The 16,277-nt window shown below is 35.1% G+C and overlaps 2 protein-coding genes across 2 annotated transcripts; one reads left to right on the top strand and one right to left on the bottom strand.

Annotated features, from left to right (window-relative positions):
• Positions 1-2,346: 2,346 nt before the first annotated feature.
• LOC6642198 (odorant receptor 49b) lies at positions 2,347-3,579 on the bottom strand. The gene is made up of 3 exons (XM_002065661.1): positions 3,147-3,579; positions 2,533-3,089; positions 2,347-2,448 (listed from the first exon to the last, which is right to left on the bottom strand). The coding sequence occupies exons 1-3, from the start codon at positions 3,577-3,579 to the stop codon at positions 2,347-2,349; spliced, it is 1,092 nt and encodes a 363-aa protein (XP_002065697.1).
• A 2,439-nt stretch (positions 3,580-6,018) lies between these two features.
• LOC6642092 (probable cytochrome P450 9h1) lies at positions 6,019-10,369 on the top strand. Its single transcript, XM_002065660.3, has 3 exons — positions 6,019-6,785; positions 8,603-9,272; positions 10,068-10,369. The coding sequence occupies exons 1-3, from the start codon at positions 6,051-6,053 to the stop codon at positions 10,235-10,237; spliced, it is 1,575 nt and encodes a 524-aa protein (XP_002065696.1). The 5' UTR covers positions 6,019-6,050; the 3' UTR covers positions 10,238-10,369.
• Positions 10,370-16,277: the final 5,908 nt, after the last annotated feature.

Raw genomic sequence — 16,277 nt, forward strand, 5'->3', positions numbered from 1 at the left:
AACATGTGTGTAGTTTTAGACACCAAATACCCTGTAGAGAATCTATTATAGGAATCCAACCATTCGTCCAAATCGTAGAGTCGAAAAAACTTAGGTAATGCAGATGTTAAATGGGAGTCAAGTGTTAAATACCTGGGTATAACCTTAGATAAAAAACTTAAATTGAAAAGTCATATTGATGCAACTATCAAAAATAAAAACATCACGATCCGTACATTCTACCCATTTATTAATATGAATCCGAGATTAAGCATAGAAAACAAACTTATCCACTTTTCATCGTTTTTCCAAGGAATTATCATTTATGACGCTCCTGTATGGACTGACAGGGCAAAATGTCACTTAAAAAGACTTCAAATTACTTTAAAAAAAATACTTAAGGTAATCTTAAGAGCACCGTGCATTACTCGACATCTGATTTACACATTACACATTAAAATCGAGCAGTCGCAGAACGAATTACACGTCTAGCTAATAATTTCTAGCTAATCATGAGATGTCGACTAATCACCATTTTAATAATCTTTCTTAGGTAATTATAGTATAATATCCCCATACCACTCCCCCATCTATTTCTGAAACTATATTCCTTCCTTTCCCCATGTAATACTATTTACTAAAATCACTAATTACCGTTGACAAATAATTGTTTCAAAGTAGAAAAGCCTCACCTGCCTGAATTCTTAATATCAAATAATCACTGTATATCATTCTTGGGAAATAAAAAAATACATAAATGTATTTTCAACGGCAGTCTCGGCTGCATTCTATTTCTCTTTTTTTGCACAAACTGAATTTTATTAACTGGTTTGCTTAGTGCACTGATAACTGATTATCTAAAAAAGACCATCGTACGATTTTCATGAACTGTGGACTCCATGAAATGATTTTCGATGAAATTAGTGAGATCAAAAAATTGCAAATTCAAACCATTTCATTTAACAGAACATTTTTATTTACTACGTATGTGATTTATTTTATTTGCATTGCTAATACATTAATTGTCAGTTGCAACATTTGTTTTTCCCAAACAAATTAAAGCGTAATTTTCTTTTTCACCATTTTTTCCCCTTTTTTTCGGTTTTTCGTTTATACTTTTCGCACCTACCGAGGAGTTGGCAGCGCCTGCCACTCAAAGTCAAAGTTGGCGGGGCAAAAGTTTATTTTTTCTCCGCACCCGCACTCGCAGTCGTCGCCCTTGTCACCCCCTCGTTGACAAGTTTAACGCACTGACATTTTTTTATCGTTCAGTTGCCACATACCGCTGCAACACAAAAATAAATGTTGCAAATGCATAGCAAAACTCTATGGAAAATAATAAACGATGTTAGGTCTGGTTATATAGACTTTGAGTTACCGTGTACTTAGAAATGACATCTTGGATCTTGCTTAAATATTTACAATTCTTTCAATGAATGTATGAATTTGTATCTGAGGAATATAACAAACGATTTAAGGACATACTAGATGTCTTGACTAATCTCAGATGTAGAAGGAAATTTATATACGAAACGTATTTAATCTTCTTCTATAAACTTCATGTGGCTTCCATACAAATACAAAAAAAAATCTAACTTTGACGTCAAGTCACCACGCTTTATCGTTGGGTAATAATTATTAATATTTAAACTTGTAGAGTCAAATGAAAAATAATTAGGGGATGTACGTTTTAAAATTTTTGCAGGTGCCTAAAAAATTTAAGTCTCAGTTCCTCTCAGGACAGTCGAGATGCTTTTCTTTTGATCGTAAAAGTTCTTATATCTCAGATTTCTGCAAGACTTTCCATTGGATGTTAATCAATAAGGACTAGAATCCTTTGAGGATTACATTAATTAATTTTAGTGGTGAAATTATCTATCTTAGAAATACTGAAAAAATGCCTTTTCCAACAAATACAAAATTATCCATTATTAGGTAATTGGATGTTACGTTAGTTGTTATGTGATATCAAAATATATAATAATATCCATTTTTATGATCATTACCTATATTAATTTTTAGAAATTTACAATTTACCAGAGCCAAAAGCTTTATGAGAAATGCAATCTCATGTGAAAAGTCGATAATACATAAATAACAATATTCTCACCGACGTTTCCTTCACTTTTTTCTGTCTAATTGCACAATCCGAGCATATCCCATTAAAAAACGTTTACAGGGTGCCAAAAGCAACCGCAAATGATGCGCAGCAAGACGGGATGACGGCAAACAAATTAAAATACAATTTAATTTTTAGTAATATTAAATAAAAAACATTAATTTTTTTCTTTTTGTGCTTGGTAAGTGCTTAAAGCTACTTAGTTCTACATATATGTGCCATTTTGCTTGAGAAGAATTATTTATTATTTAACCATAGACTCGTTTAAGAATTGTGAAAAACGTGTAAGTGGTATTGAGTAGATTCTGAAACAGTTCCAAGGTGATAGGTCGTATGTTACCCAAGCGAATCTGAAAAAGAACAATAGTTAAATGCAAAATGGCTGGGTAATGGGTAAGAGATATCGTAGTTTTGAATATTTGACTTCAACTTACAGAAGCTGGTCGCTGGGCTCTTAATATGATAAGCAAAATATGTTTTCTCAAGTGTACATTAAAGGCAAACCATTTCGTTTCATAGGCAGCCGTGGCTATGGCCATGTTCTGTTCCCTCAACTCATGGGCATACCAGTATAGAGCGAATATCTGTGCCAATATCATATTGATGTAGGCACACACAATGGCCACATGAGCCGAGGAGTTCACCACAATGAGCATGAAGAGAAGCGCACAAAGCAAAGCGCCAAAGGCCAGAAACTCCACGAGAAATATATACGTAGTAAGTCCATTGACGGTTTCTATGTAGTCAATGATTTTCTGATGATACCGTATGCACTCCGCCACCTCCTTGGCCAATTCTACGCGACGCAAACGATGCTGCAGCGCCTGGCAACGGACGATGCCAAACATGATGAAGCCCACAATCAAGCTGGTGTAGGGAATGTACATGCAGCAGCCCATCGGAGTGATGAGCATGTGAAAGACGTACCACAATTGATAGTATGGTGTGGCGTATTCATTGACTCCGGGGATTTTGCTGCCAAAGGGCAGAACTGAAAACCCATGAACGGTTCAACATGATAATTAACTCTCAGTTACAAGTCCCTTACCCCTTTCGCTGGAGGTCAAAGGATACAGACCAAATCCAATGCAGGTGAGCAGACCAAAAAACAAATTCCCTTTGGCCATCAATTGCCCCTGGCGATTCAATTTGACCAGCAGGCGCGTTATGTAGGCATCCTTTCGATTTATTAGCTCATAGTAGGCTTCTTTCAGCTGATTAATCAGTCTGACATAGCTATCATGATCGTGTATAAGCAAATAGGCCCTTAGCACGGTATTTATCCACAGGACCAACATGTAGGCGTTGCGTATTATCCCAGTTATGCCCTCATCGGTGGTCATCATATACATTAACTGGGTCACCACATGGAACACGCTTAGAGACAGGCAAATGTAACGCTTCACATTGTGATCGTACAACAGGGCCCAAAAGCGAAGAATCTTTACATTCATGTGGATCAACTGAATATCCTCGAACATCGCTTTATTGTCAACTAACTTATTTCGCAACGGATTTCCCCCTTTTATATGAACCCTGCAATTGCATGCCAAATTTCCCACACAAATGAGGCCAATCATTTGTCTTTTAATTTTTTGCAATGATTCTTGATATTTATTGAGCCAAAGGAATCAAATTGTATCACATTACATTCGTCCTTGGCCTTTGTACAAATGCCACTCACAATTAAAGACAATGACGAATTCAAAGTACTAAAAGAATCCAAACATCTGCTTAGATTTATATGTCAAGTGTCTCACTGAACACTGGTTCAAAAGGTGATTTTAAATATTTTTGAAAGTCTTCGAATTGGAATCGCTTAGAAGAAAAAAGACTATATAATGGAGGATCAACCAATTTTAAAACGTAGACTAGTATGCCCGCTGGTTAAGTTAACTAAAACTTGCTTAATTTTGCTTGTCTATTTTAGTAAATCAAAGAAGCTTAAGAAACATAATTTGGTGTACTTAGAACAAGTTTGTTTCAGATATTTGCTAGTCATAGTGATAGTAGTGGCAATTTGGATAAGAATGGTTATTCTTAAATAATGATTTACAGCTACAAATAACAGTAAATTGGCATACAAGTTTTCTAAATTTAATATACTAGTTGAACTATGCAAAATTAAAGCTTATAAGACTTACATACATATGTTCTAGGTTTTTTTGATTTTGAGCAGAAATTTGAAACGGAAACGAATAGTAATAGTAATACCGTAATAAAATTAAGTTGAGAGATTTGTGTAAGAAGTTATTTTAGCACAAATCTATTAAATAACATTTTTTTTACATAATCAAAACTGAGTTTTAACCCGCTTGCGGTCAATAAATCTTACTAATTTATAAGATTTTTACCGATACGCATTTCAAAAGGTGACAGGTTCTCTGTATAGCTATTTTAAGACCCATCAATACCATCAGCAGACTTTGCCAAAGAATCCAGAGTTGTAATGGCCTCACCATATCTTCAACGCTAAAAGTAGTTGGGAATTTAAACTAAATTAAGCGATAAACGAACGTCAAAGCTTGCAACTGCAGATTCCACCTTTTTTATGTGCATACCCTTGGGACCCATCAGAATTAGTGTAAAGGGCTTCGCCTTAAAACAACTAACCGTCACGCTCGATTATTTTGGTTATAGTAAACTGTAAAATAACCAAAAAGGTTTATAGTATGTGAAAAAATAATAGATTATTTAAATATTCACCCCAAATTTTCATATTTTCGGTTACATTCCCTTTATGCCTCATGTTGTTCTCGAGTTCGAACCCCGACGTAGGTCGAGTTTCCCCCTGATGAAGCAATACTAAAAAGTAGTTCCGTCGGGGATAAACGAAACGATTGTGGATAACGAATAATTTTTTTTTTTCGTGTCGAAGCTCGAACCGATGAATTGTCTTGCTTATAATTGCCAACTTCAATTTGTAGAATATTTCATGTGATTAAAATACATTAAATAAAATAAATTGCCTTGGTTATATAATCGATTGAAACGTTTAAATAGAATTACGCATCCGCAATGTGTACTTTGAGTGAATTTATTATAAACATTTGTTGATTACATTTCTGGAGTATTTAGCTCAGTGTGCATGAGAGAAGGAGATCATTTATTCATTGTCCCATTGATTCTTTGAGTCAGACCATTTAAAATAAAAGCAAATATATGTTTCTCTATATACCCAAGAATTATTAACAATACATTAGCTTACGTGAAGCAAATGAAGAATAATAGATAAACCTAATAATACTAGTTTGTGTTTTAACATCTCTTTTCCAAAATGTCGGAAAAGCATTCCATTTTCCTAAATTAAGTAAGATGTCGGGGCTAAATCCATCTACTTTGTACCTGATTATAACAATCAGTGAATTCTGGGTAAAGATATTAAAACCGCAATATATTCATCTTAACATGGCATCGTATTCTGTAGGATTATGTTTATTCAACCTATTCAACCCTTTCTCTGGTTTTCGTATTTTTTGTATTCTTAAATTGTCCACTTGGAATATAAAAGTACAACATATTTTTGTATAAATGGTATAAATGGTATTGTATACTAAGAAATAAGTTGTGCATTAATCAATGAGTTCGAGCCTTTTTAAAATAAAATATCTTAGCGACTTTGGGGTATAAAAACTAAAGAATTTCGATATTCTTTACATTTGCACTGAAGTTTGAATGCAATTTCACAAATTTAATGTCTGAAATATAAGCTAGTTAATCGATATTGATAATGAGAGATAATATATTGGTAGACTAACCAAATTCAAAATGAATTAGTTTAGATAACCGTAAAATCTGGCCATAATTGATCTCTGATAAGCGATATCGTAATTCATATATACACATGTGATTAGCTTTTGCGATAAAGCTTTAGTGCTCTCTGAAAAGTTTCTCAGTTATACTCGAACCATAGACCAGCTCGGTTCGGGTTCGGTTCGCGTGTGCTTACATCATGGATTCAATTGCCTCCTCCTCCACGTTGCTGATTGCCCTGGCGCTGCCCCTTCTGGCGCTCTTCCTGTACAAATGGTCAAAGGCCACACATGATACATTCATAAAGAGGGGAGTGGCCCATTCTAAGCCTAAAGCACTTTTGGGGAACGTTCCCATTAGTGGATTCTTCGGTCGCCTGCCAGTTCTTAAGCTGATGATCGACCAGCATATGGAATTCAAGGGTAGCAAAGTCTATGGGGTATACGCATTGCGCGATCCCCTTATATTTCTGCGAGATTCTGAACTGATTAAATTAGTTGGCATACAGAAATTCGATTATTTTGTCAATCACAATGCCATGCAGAACAATATGAATGAATCTATATTGTCGAAAAGTCTCATTTCACTGAGGAATGAGCAATGGAGAGAGATGAGAAATATATTGACACCGGCATTCACCGGCAGTAAATTGAGAGCCATGTATGAACTGCTCCAAGAATGCTCTGCAGAGGCTGTCCAGCATATCCAGGAGCAGTTACCAAAGGCACAGGACGGTGCCATTGAATTGGAAATGAGAGATTTTTTTACTTGCTACGCCAACGATGTGATAGCCACTGTGGCCTTCGGTGTCAAAGTCAACTCGTTCAGGCGGAAAGATAACGAGTTCTTTCGCATCGGTCAATCTTTGACTGTGTTCAACTACAAAACAATGACCAAGGCGGTACTCTTTGCCCTGATGCCAAGAATAATGAGGGTAAGTACCATAAATGTTTCGTTTTCGATTCGGAAACACGAGACAAAAGAATTCACAACTTTATGCGTTCGCCTTCTAAATATTTTCTGGCTATGACTTTTCTAAACACTAGAATAAGTATATTATTAATTAATTATACACGACACATTGAATCACAACTTGTTTACCCAGTAAAAAATTGGAAGGAATAAATTTTTAGTACCATTTAGAAAAGTATTTTAGTCAGAGCTCTACAAATGAAGATCGTCCTGTTCGAAGCTTAATTGCCTCTATTAAAACCTGTTCGTGTTTTGACGTCTATTGGATCATACAAATTAACTTTGTTCAGTGCAATAGTTAAGAGTTAAATGTTGTTTACAATAAATAAAATAGTATGAAAAATTCTTGTAATTTTAAATTTAGATTGTTTTAATAATAGATTAATCCTTTAAATTGGAAACCTCTATGTAAATTGACATCAACTTATTGAGAACTATTTCCTTCATATTTTTGTTTTGATTAAAGAAAGTAAATTAATAAACTCTTTATTATAGCCTGACAGAAGAATTAAATTTGTCAGATGTTTGTAGCGCAGTTAAGAAGACGTTTCCGACCACATAAAGTATATATATTCCCTATCTTGGTAAGAAGACGATCCGATATCTGTCGGTCTATGCGTATTAACTTCATACCATTAATTCAATAGGTATAGGGACGACATTTGTTGTCTTACTTTTTATGGTCTAAATTAGATCAATTACCACAATTTGTCAGTTCGGCCCACTGTTGTATTGGAGTATATCCATAAAAAGCAATTTTATTGAGATATATCTTACAATTAGTATAAATATAGAAAAATCTCATAGTATAGAAAAATCTCGACGCACCACAATATCGTGTTAAGTAAGGTGCAGGTGTAATTTAAATTCGATGTTCGGACACTTGTCTATTATTTCGTTATCCGATTGTTATAGAATTTGTCAGAATTATAAATTGTGTACCCAAGTTAGTTAACTATCTTTTGTAATAATCGGACCTTCTTTTCCGATAAAATTTTACTGACCGATGTTATTTTTTGACCGCTTATTTCTTTTAGAGTTATATGATATAGTCATAGTCATGAAAATTGACATAGTCATAAAACAATCGCGTTAAAAATAACAATTATATTATTGATAAAAGTCGCTGTTCTCGACCGATTGTTCCTATGGGTACTATGTGATATAGTCACCCGACCTTGATCAAATTTGGACCAGTCTACTATAGGTATATAGAACAAATATTAATTTTTATGACTTTACTATTTCTATGGAAACAATGTGAAATGTGATATGTATGGTCCGATCTGGCTGATTCTGAATATACAACCATTCCCGGATGTATAAAACCGTAAAAAATTTCAGCATTGATCCAGACTGACAGACGAACAGACAGATAGACGGACGGACATCGGTATGTAAACTCCTTTCGTCGTGCTGATGAAGAATATGCTTTAAACCGTCGGAGATTATTCCTTTTATGCGTTGCATACTTCTGACTCAAGGGGTATCGTCGAAATAGCCAACTTTGGCTGGGTCGAAAATTATAGATCTTTTGAGTGTGAACCAGTATAAAATCTTTAAGTCCTTTAATACATATCCTTGAATAAGTTCCATTTTCATATAATTTTTGTATATTATAAAATTTATCTAAAGCAATTTTTTACCAAACCTACTGTAATAAGATTTTTTTATATTTCTACATTATGCGATATTATAAAGTTGAAATGGTTTGCCAATCTAAATTTATCACTTATCTATTTATCTGTAATTTATGTTATAACTATTTTATTATTACAGTTATTAAAGGTGCAAGTTATGGACCCAAAGGTTATCGATTATTTCAAAAGTCTCGTTCTGATGGCCATGAAATATCGCAAAGAACATAATGTCGTTCGACCAGATATGATCCACCTGCTAATGGAAGCCAAACGATTGAGATCTGAGGATTTTAAAAAAGAGAATCAGGACGACACCAAACACTGGTATTCCGATTTATCCGACGATGACTTATTAGCGCAGTGTTTGTTGTTCTTTTTCGCTGGCTACGGCATTATTTCTACGGCACTTTGTTTCCTCACCTATGAACTTTGCATGAATCAAGATGTGCAAAAGAATCTGTATGAGGAAATTCTGAGTGTGCAGCAGGATTTGGAAGGAAACCTATTGTCGTACGAGGATATTAAGCGTATGAAGTATTTGGATATGGTAATAATGGAGGGCCTACGCAAATGGCCTCCAGCTATATCCACGGATCGAGAATGCTGCAAGGATATCGACTTGAAGGATGAAACTGGCCAAGTAATATTTTCGGCAAAGGCTGGCGATGTGCTACAAATTCCAATCTTTGCCATACATCACGATCCCGAACACTTCGAGGAACCCGAGAAATTTAATCCTGAACGTTTTTCAAACGGAGTGAATCCATTTACATATTTACCTTTTGGATTGGGTCCCAGGAATTGCATAGGTAAGAAAAATATTCGAAGAAAAAGAAATGATCGGGTCTATTATATATAAATATTGTTTTAGTGGATAACACGAACAGGCAAAAACTCTCCTTGCTTACACTATTTGTTTTTTTCATGGATGGTCAATTCAAAGAACTTCTAAAAATATCAGTCTTCCTAAATAACGGTTTGGTGAAAAACTTTTTCTAAGCGAAATTTCACTTCATAGAAATAATGCAATTTATAGGAACCTTTTTCTATTTTCTAAAGCTCGAGATTTAAATATTTTTCCTATAGTAGAACCGTATTTGAACATATATCTGACATGAGACTATTCGACACTTGGATATTTAGGATCCGAGACAGTCATTCTCCTTACTTTGCCTTTTTTTGAGGAATAACAAGTCTCCGTCTAGGACAATCCCTTTAAAAATCCTTCTTGTTATACTCCAAAGTTACTAGTGACTATTAAACCAAATGGGAGAGTCTATAAGCAAACAATAAGCTTACTTAAGACTAGATATGTTAGTAGGGAGTTATAGACATTTAGTTGGTAGTTTCAAATGAACCCTTCAAAAGATAAAATAAAGTTCCGGCCGAACTCCACCTCTAAAAGAACCAAGAGAACCAGCTATAGCACTAAGGAAGATATGAAATTAGTAGATACATCGCTTTAGGTGTGAACACTGTGGGTTAAACCAATCACCTATATCGCAGACACACATTTAAATCTGTGTTTTGCTAATCTTAACCGCAGTAGAGATAATGCTTTAACTAATTATTTAGCTTAATTTTGTTTCTCTTTCCAATTTTAGGCAACCGACTGGCACTTATGGAACTCAAATTAATTATATATCAATTGGTATTGAATTTCAAGTTGATGCCAGCAGAGAAAACAGTTTCGAATATGCTGGAAAGTGTTGTGGGTCATAATATGCAGCCGAAGGAGGGATTCTGGTTGAAATTTCAACCGCATACACATTAAACTTTCGAGATTCAGAACCAAAAGTGAACGTAATTAATCAAATAGCATGTTTTTAATTAAAAACTTAAATGCACTTGCCAAGTGTGCGGCTCAGTACTCTCTGTAGTCGGTGTTTGCTTTGGATTTACTTAATTAATTTTCCCATTTTCTCTCCTTTTCTGGTCACCCCGCTTCCCCCTGCTGGCCAGTTTTGCCACTCTTTTGCATCAAAGGTTAATTGAAAGTAATTGAAGTAAAATATAACTGAAAAGATGTGCATGTGACAGCATTTTCTTAGCTTTTCCTCGGAACGTCGGAGCTTGGTCCACACGGCCGCAACATTTGCAGTTGACTTGGAAAAATAAGAAAACAAAACTTTTTGACATTTTCGTTATTTATGTGCCTCTAAGGGTATTTAGGCAACAAAACCCAAAATGAAACAAAATCAAAAAAAACAGAAAAAAATAACAAAAAAAACTTTTTGGTTTGTTGGCCGACTAAGCAGTTAATACGATATTGATTTATATGGCCACGTCAGCATCAGCGATTTGAGGGAGCTGGAGGCGTGGCGGCAGCATCTGTGAGATAATAAATATTATGCAGCTGAAATATATTTGAAATCTTTCTTTTGACTTTGTCCAGAGCCAACAGAAAAGTTTTCCCTCCAACTTTCAAGTTCATGAATTTGCGTTAGTTGATTCGGAATTCGGACTTTGCATTGGTAGCCAAGCGGCAGACGATTAAGCTTTGATCCGTCCAAACGCTTTGTGTAACTTCCTTCGGCGACAAGGGCCAGGGAACCACCCCCACCGCCCCCTCCGAACTTGTGGAGGCGCTAGTTGGCCAACAAAGTTTCTAGCCAACAACAAAAGTTTGGAGAAGGCGCGAAAAACTGCAATTTTCTTTTGCATTTTTTTTTCTTCATTGTAATTTTTTCAGTTTTTTCTTTTTTGCCTTAATTATTTCACTGGTCTCTCAGAAGTCTGGCTGTGACATTTTCTTCTTTTGGATACTTAATCTAAAAAAAGCGAGGATAAAAAGGATAATAGTTTAGGCTAGCAAATTGTGCAAAAAAGGCATAGTTAATCCTTTCCTTTAAAAATCAAATAGACTGTTAGTTTTAGGCAAAGGTTTCAGAAATTTCCTTAGAAACAAGTCCCAGAATATCTGAGAATAGGTAAGTGTCTCACAAGGATGTGGTCTTAACAACACGTTCAATAAATACAGTTTTTTAAAAGGCATAACATCTAATATTGTACTTCGATCTTATATGTCCCTTAATGTATAAGTGGAAGGACTTTAGTCATCGGTGGAGTTGGCATATGCTGAATATGAGCTCATTTAGATCCAATCATAGTCATACTTACTTTAATATATTTTAACCCGAAGTATATATTTATCATATATTTTAAGATATTGACGGTAATAAGGATATCTGTTTAAAAAGCAGAAGGATTTCAATGAGTCATAAATTTCTATGTTGTTCTTAGACCTATGTATTTCAAGGCATTAGCCCCAGCCTCAGCTATATATTCAAAAAGATTCTGCAGAAATTATTGGTTTTATTTAGAGAATAATACCTTAATTTATTTGTCAAAAAGGTGGGTTAATTGAAAGGTGTTTTACAAACTGTGGCAAATAATTAAAGGATATTTAGAAAGATGATTTTATGGGTTTTTATGCCCCCAATCAGAAAGTCATCTAATTTTTTCATTATGGTAAACATATAAAAGAAGAAGTCAAGCTCTATAGAAACGGCAAGCCACAAGTCACAGGGATTAGTTTTATTTTCTGCACATTTATAAAGGACATAAAAACAACATAAGCATTTGGACGTTAGGATATGTCCGCGTATTTTTATATTTGAAAAATTACTTACCACTTATGATTTAGATTGAAGCTTTGCTTTTGGCCGATCATTTGGACTTTGGCATAAAGTGCATAAAACATAAGAAATATATGCTTGTTATGCTGATTTGTCTCATATTTTTCAATGGAAAAGTTGTGGATTATATTTGCTTCGCCCATGTAGAAAAAGAGCAGCGGAAAAACGCCAAGAAAACTCGATTAATTACGCGTTTCCTTAACTTTACAGCTGTTTTGAGTTTGTTGGTTGTTTATAGCATACTTTTGGGGGAGCGAATTGTTGAATAATGTTAATATGGTGAATCCATACGATTTAATGTACATATATGTACATTTAGTTTAAACAATGATGCGAAATCGGAGCTCAGTATTTATCGGTTGGACGAAAAAATGTTTATTTAAATTTGGCTTCCGTTAAGTATGCTTTACATTCGATCTTGCCAAGGCGTTTCTTGTTTTCTCAGTGTATGCATGAGTGGACTTGGTTTCCTTTGGGTTATTCTTGACCGCAAGCTGACCCATTTGCATAATTATTCATTGCACAGCATTATGAGCATAAATAAAATGCTGCTTCAGTGCGCACCAAACACCAGCTGGACTGAAGTGAAGTGGAGCCACACACACACACACACACACACACATATGTGTTTCGTCTGTGTGTGTGTGAAGAGATAATGCCATGTGCCACAATAAAATCATGTAAGCTTCTTGACTGCTGCTCTTTTCTGTACGTACATATGAAATTTTTTTTTTTTTTTTTTTGGCAAATATCTTGAAATATACTCAAAATTTCATCCTTTATATTTTCTTTTTAAGATCCAATAACAAGAATAATAAGCAACTATACAAAAAGATTAACAACAAGCAAATTGTTTTTCTACTTTTTAAGTGAAAAAAAATTATTCGTTATCCACAATCGTTTCCTTTATCCCCGACGGAACTACTTTTTAGTATTGCTTCATCAGGGGGAAACTCGACCTACGTCGGGGTTCGAACTCGAGAACAACAGAATTGTAGATTTAGTAGGTCTCCACTGAGCCACCGACTAGGTACATCCATGTATTTGAGGGTGGTGCATATGAGTGTTACTCATGAGGGCGTGTGTGTGCTGACGACGAAATACTCAATTAAATAAAGTTCAACTTGAAATTGCATTACATTTATGAACGTGAGTGCGTCGTACTACCCCACGTACATACATACATACATACGTACATAGCCACAAAACTGCAGAAAGTTTTCTGAACCACATATAAAACTCAAATGTAGAGAAAGAAAAAACATATAGCTATATAATATATATACATATATATATATGTTTCTGTGGGTTCATATGTATATAGACGTGGCTACAATCTATATATGGCACATTTCCCTTTTTGTTGATGACAAAACCCAAGTTGAAGTATACGAGAGCTAACTGAAACGTTTTTGGATTTTAGGCAAAAAACTAATTTGTATTTCATCTTTTTTTTTATTGTCGTTTTAAGCTGCATTTCTCAACATTGTTCTTCTTTAATTAGTATTAAGCGAATTCGATCACATCAGAGATTCGACATGATTGAAATCTCTCCATTTTTTGTATGCTCTTTTCCAATGATTACATGATTGCCTACAAAATAAGCTTGATTGGTAACTCTTTCTGTCGTTTAACTAAAGATTTATGCTTAGCAAGATTCTATCAAAGTTTGTAGGCTCTGACCTGATCTATATCCTGCGATCAGTTTTTAGTTCCTCAATAAATTATTCACACACTTATTCTAAAAGTTATTATGTGGGTTAATTTTACCCTGAATAAACTAAAACTATGTATTGTAAGACTGCGGTAAAATGTAAACTATATAGTGTAAAAACATTATTGTAAATTATTTCAAAATTATATGTGAAAAGACCGCACTGTCTAGTCTAGCTCTTTAATAAATTTGCTTCCAATTAAGTGTGACTGTCCCATTTCGGGTTTATTTTATTTTCTAGATTAAAGGTTATGTATAATGTCAAGCCGTCCAGCAAACCTGGTGTATAAGCCGACTCAAGTTTAGTCTTACTAAGGAGTTTTATTATCAGAAGTCTTTTCCAAAGAACTTAAAAATCGCTGTGGGTTAATACCGCTAAAACTAGTTGAGAATTACATTAAACTGAACTGAACTGGGATAAAAAGAATGGTAGAGCTTTCCATAGTTAACGTTTTACAAATCTCCTTCGTTATTCCCCTGATTGAACTTCATTTAAGTCGTCTTTTCCTTAAGCAACCTACGTAGAGTAAAAACTGTACCTGATGAAACTCTTTTGTGGCATTCTTTTGTAACGGATGTATTGAAAGAGTTCACTGTAGTTTTTGAAATTCAATCGAAATTTAATGTTGGCCTCGCTTAATGAATTACTTATGATAAAACATTTAATTAACAACTATAGACAGATAAATGGAAATCACACTTCATCTTTTAATCATTTTAGCTGGACTTACTCACACTTTTCGCTATGTATGGCTGTATGGGTGTGTGGGTGGATGTTTGCCAGTGTGTGGTCAATGCAAATTATATATAAATGAAAGTATAATTTAACTCCACTCCAAAGTCGTATTAGTGGCATTTCGTATTGAATATCCCCCAATAAGAATGGCATTGTGCGGGGCTGGTTATTCGGTTGCGGTTTTTGCGGCCAAATGTTGAGCTTTTTGGCTTATTGTCAGTACTTAGTTAAATTGGCAAATAACAAACATTTTATGATGATGCGGCCGATATGCATAATCCGTTTATAGAGTGTACAGCAACAAAAGAGAGTATTTTCTGATTAATGACTGAATTTAAAATTGCTGATGGATTTCCTATCACATATAAAAAATGTTTTTTTTTGTTTTGTTCTGGTTTTTTTTTTCAACCTGCTTCTTTTGAAGTATTTATATGATTGCCGAAATCTTAAAGGATACCTTTTATTGTCCTTGGAAAATAAAGCAAACAAGCTGAAAACAATCTTTTTGGGCTTAGCCCTCTTCCCTTACTCTCCCTTTTCCACTCATTCCATCTCTTGCTTTACATTTGCCATTTTATTATTGTCAATAAATACGCATCCCGTATCCTTGTATGTATATCCCGGAGTATCCTTGTATGCCTACTTATGTAGATATCCTGCCAGCTTTGGCCTTTTTTATGACAGGGCCCCCGTAGCCGAAATGCCTACTTATAAAATCAAAATCATAAAAAATAATGTTAATTTCAATGTTGCCTCATTAAATGCATATAAAACTCCAGACGGTGATGGTATCCTGTGTGTGTGTGTGTGTGTGTGCATGTGTGAAGAAGTGAGAGATGGCTAGAGTGGGTGGAAGCGGTGGAAAGGGGGCGCATTTATTCATTTGCCTCGTTGTCGTTGATGATGACAGCATGAGGCCAGCTTACACTAGTCTAAAACAGATTAAAAATGCACTTTAACACGTTTAGACAATTTTAGTTGTCTGTTTGCCATATGTTTAACCACTGTGCAAAGATTTTTGTTTTTCTGCTCTTTACGTTTTGTTGTTGTTTGTGCTTTTTTTCTTCTTCCTCATATAAATGTGGGTGCGTGAAATTTAAATAAAACGTGCGATTGTCGAGCAGCTGTTGTCCTTGCCAGAGTGACGAGGCTTTAAAGCGGGTGGACGGCCAGACCGACAGACAGACAGACAGACAGGACAAAGAGATGGCGAAAGAGCGTGTCAAAGTGAGAGAGACAGTGGGGGACGTTTTGAGAGTCACGCACTCACACACTCATAAGTAGTGAGTGATACCAACAGATGGCCCACGCTCGACACTCACGGGAAATGTGACAGGATGTCATTTTGCAACGCTTCCGAAACATAAACATAAACCCCAAACCCCTCCACCAGCCCCACCGCCCACACCTATTTCCCTCTCCTTCTGTCTTTGCCCTGTTTCTTTGTATGCACGCGAAAATGATGCTGCTAAAAGGCGGCAAATGTTTGTATTAGTCCGTGCGTGCAAGTGTGAGGTTAAGTTTTTGGAAAACAAGCTCAACTAGAAAATTTGCATAAGCAGGCATCGACATAGGCATGGGCGTTCCCAAAATATCACATAAAAGGGGAGCCATTTTCATAATTTTGACCATCATTTCTTCACGCAATATTATGGCCAATTATTTTTTGCACTTTTGCCCAGTTTGTACATCTTGCTTACCTCTTAATTTGAGTAACTTTAATATA

This window comes from Drosophila willistoni, assembly GCF_018902025.1.
Source record: "Drosophila willistoni isolate 14030-0811.24 chromosome 2L unlocalized genomic scaffold, UCI_dwil_1.1 Seg168, whole genome shotgun sequence".
NCBI lineage: Eukaryota > Metazoa > Arthropoda > Insecta > Diptera > Drosophilidae > Drosophila > Drosophila willistoni.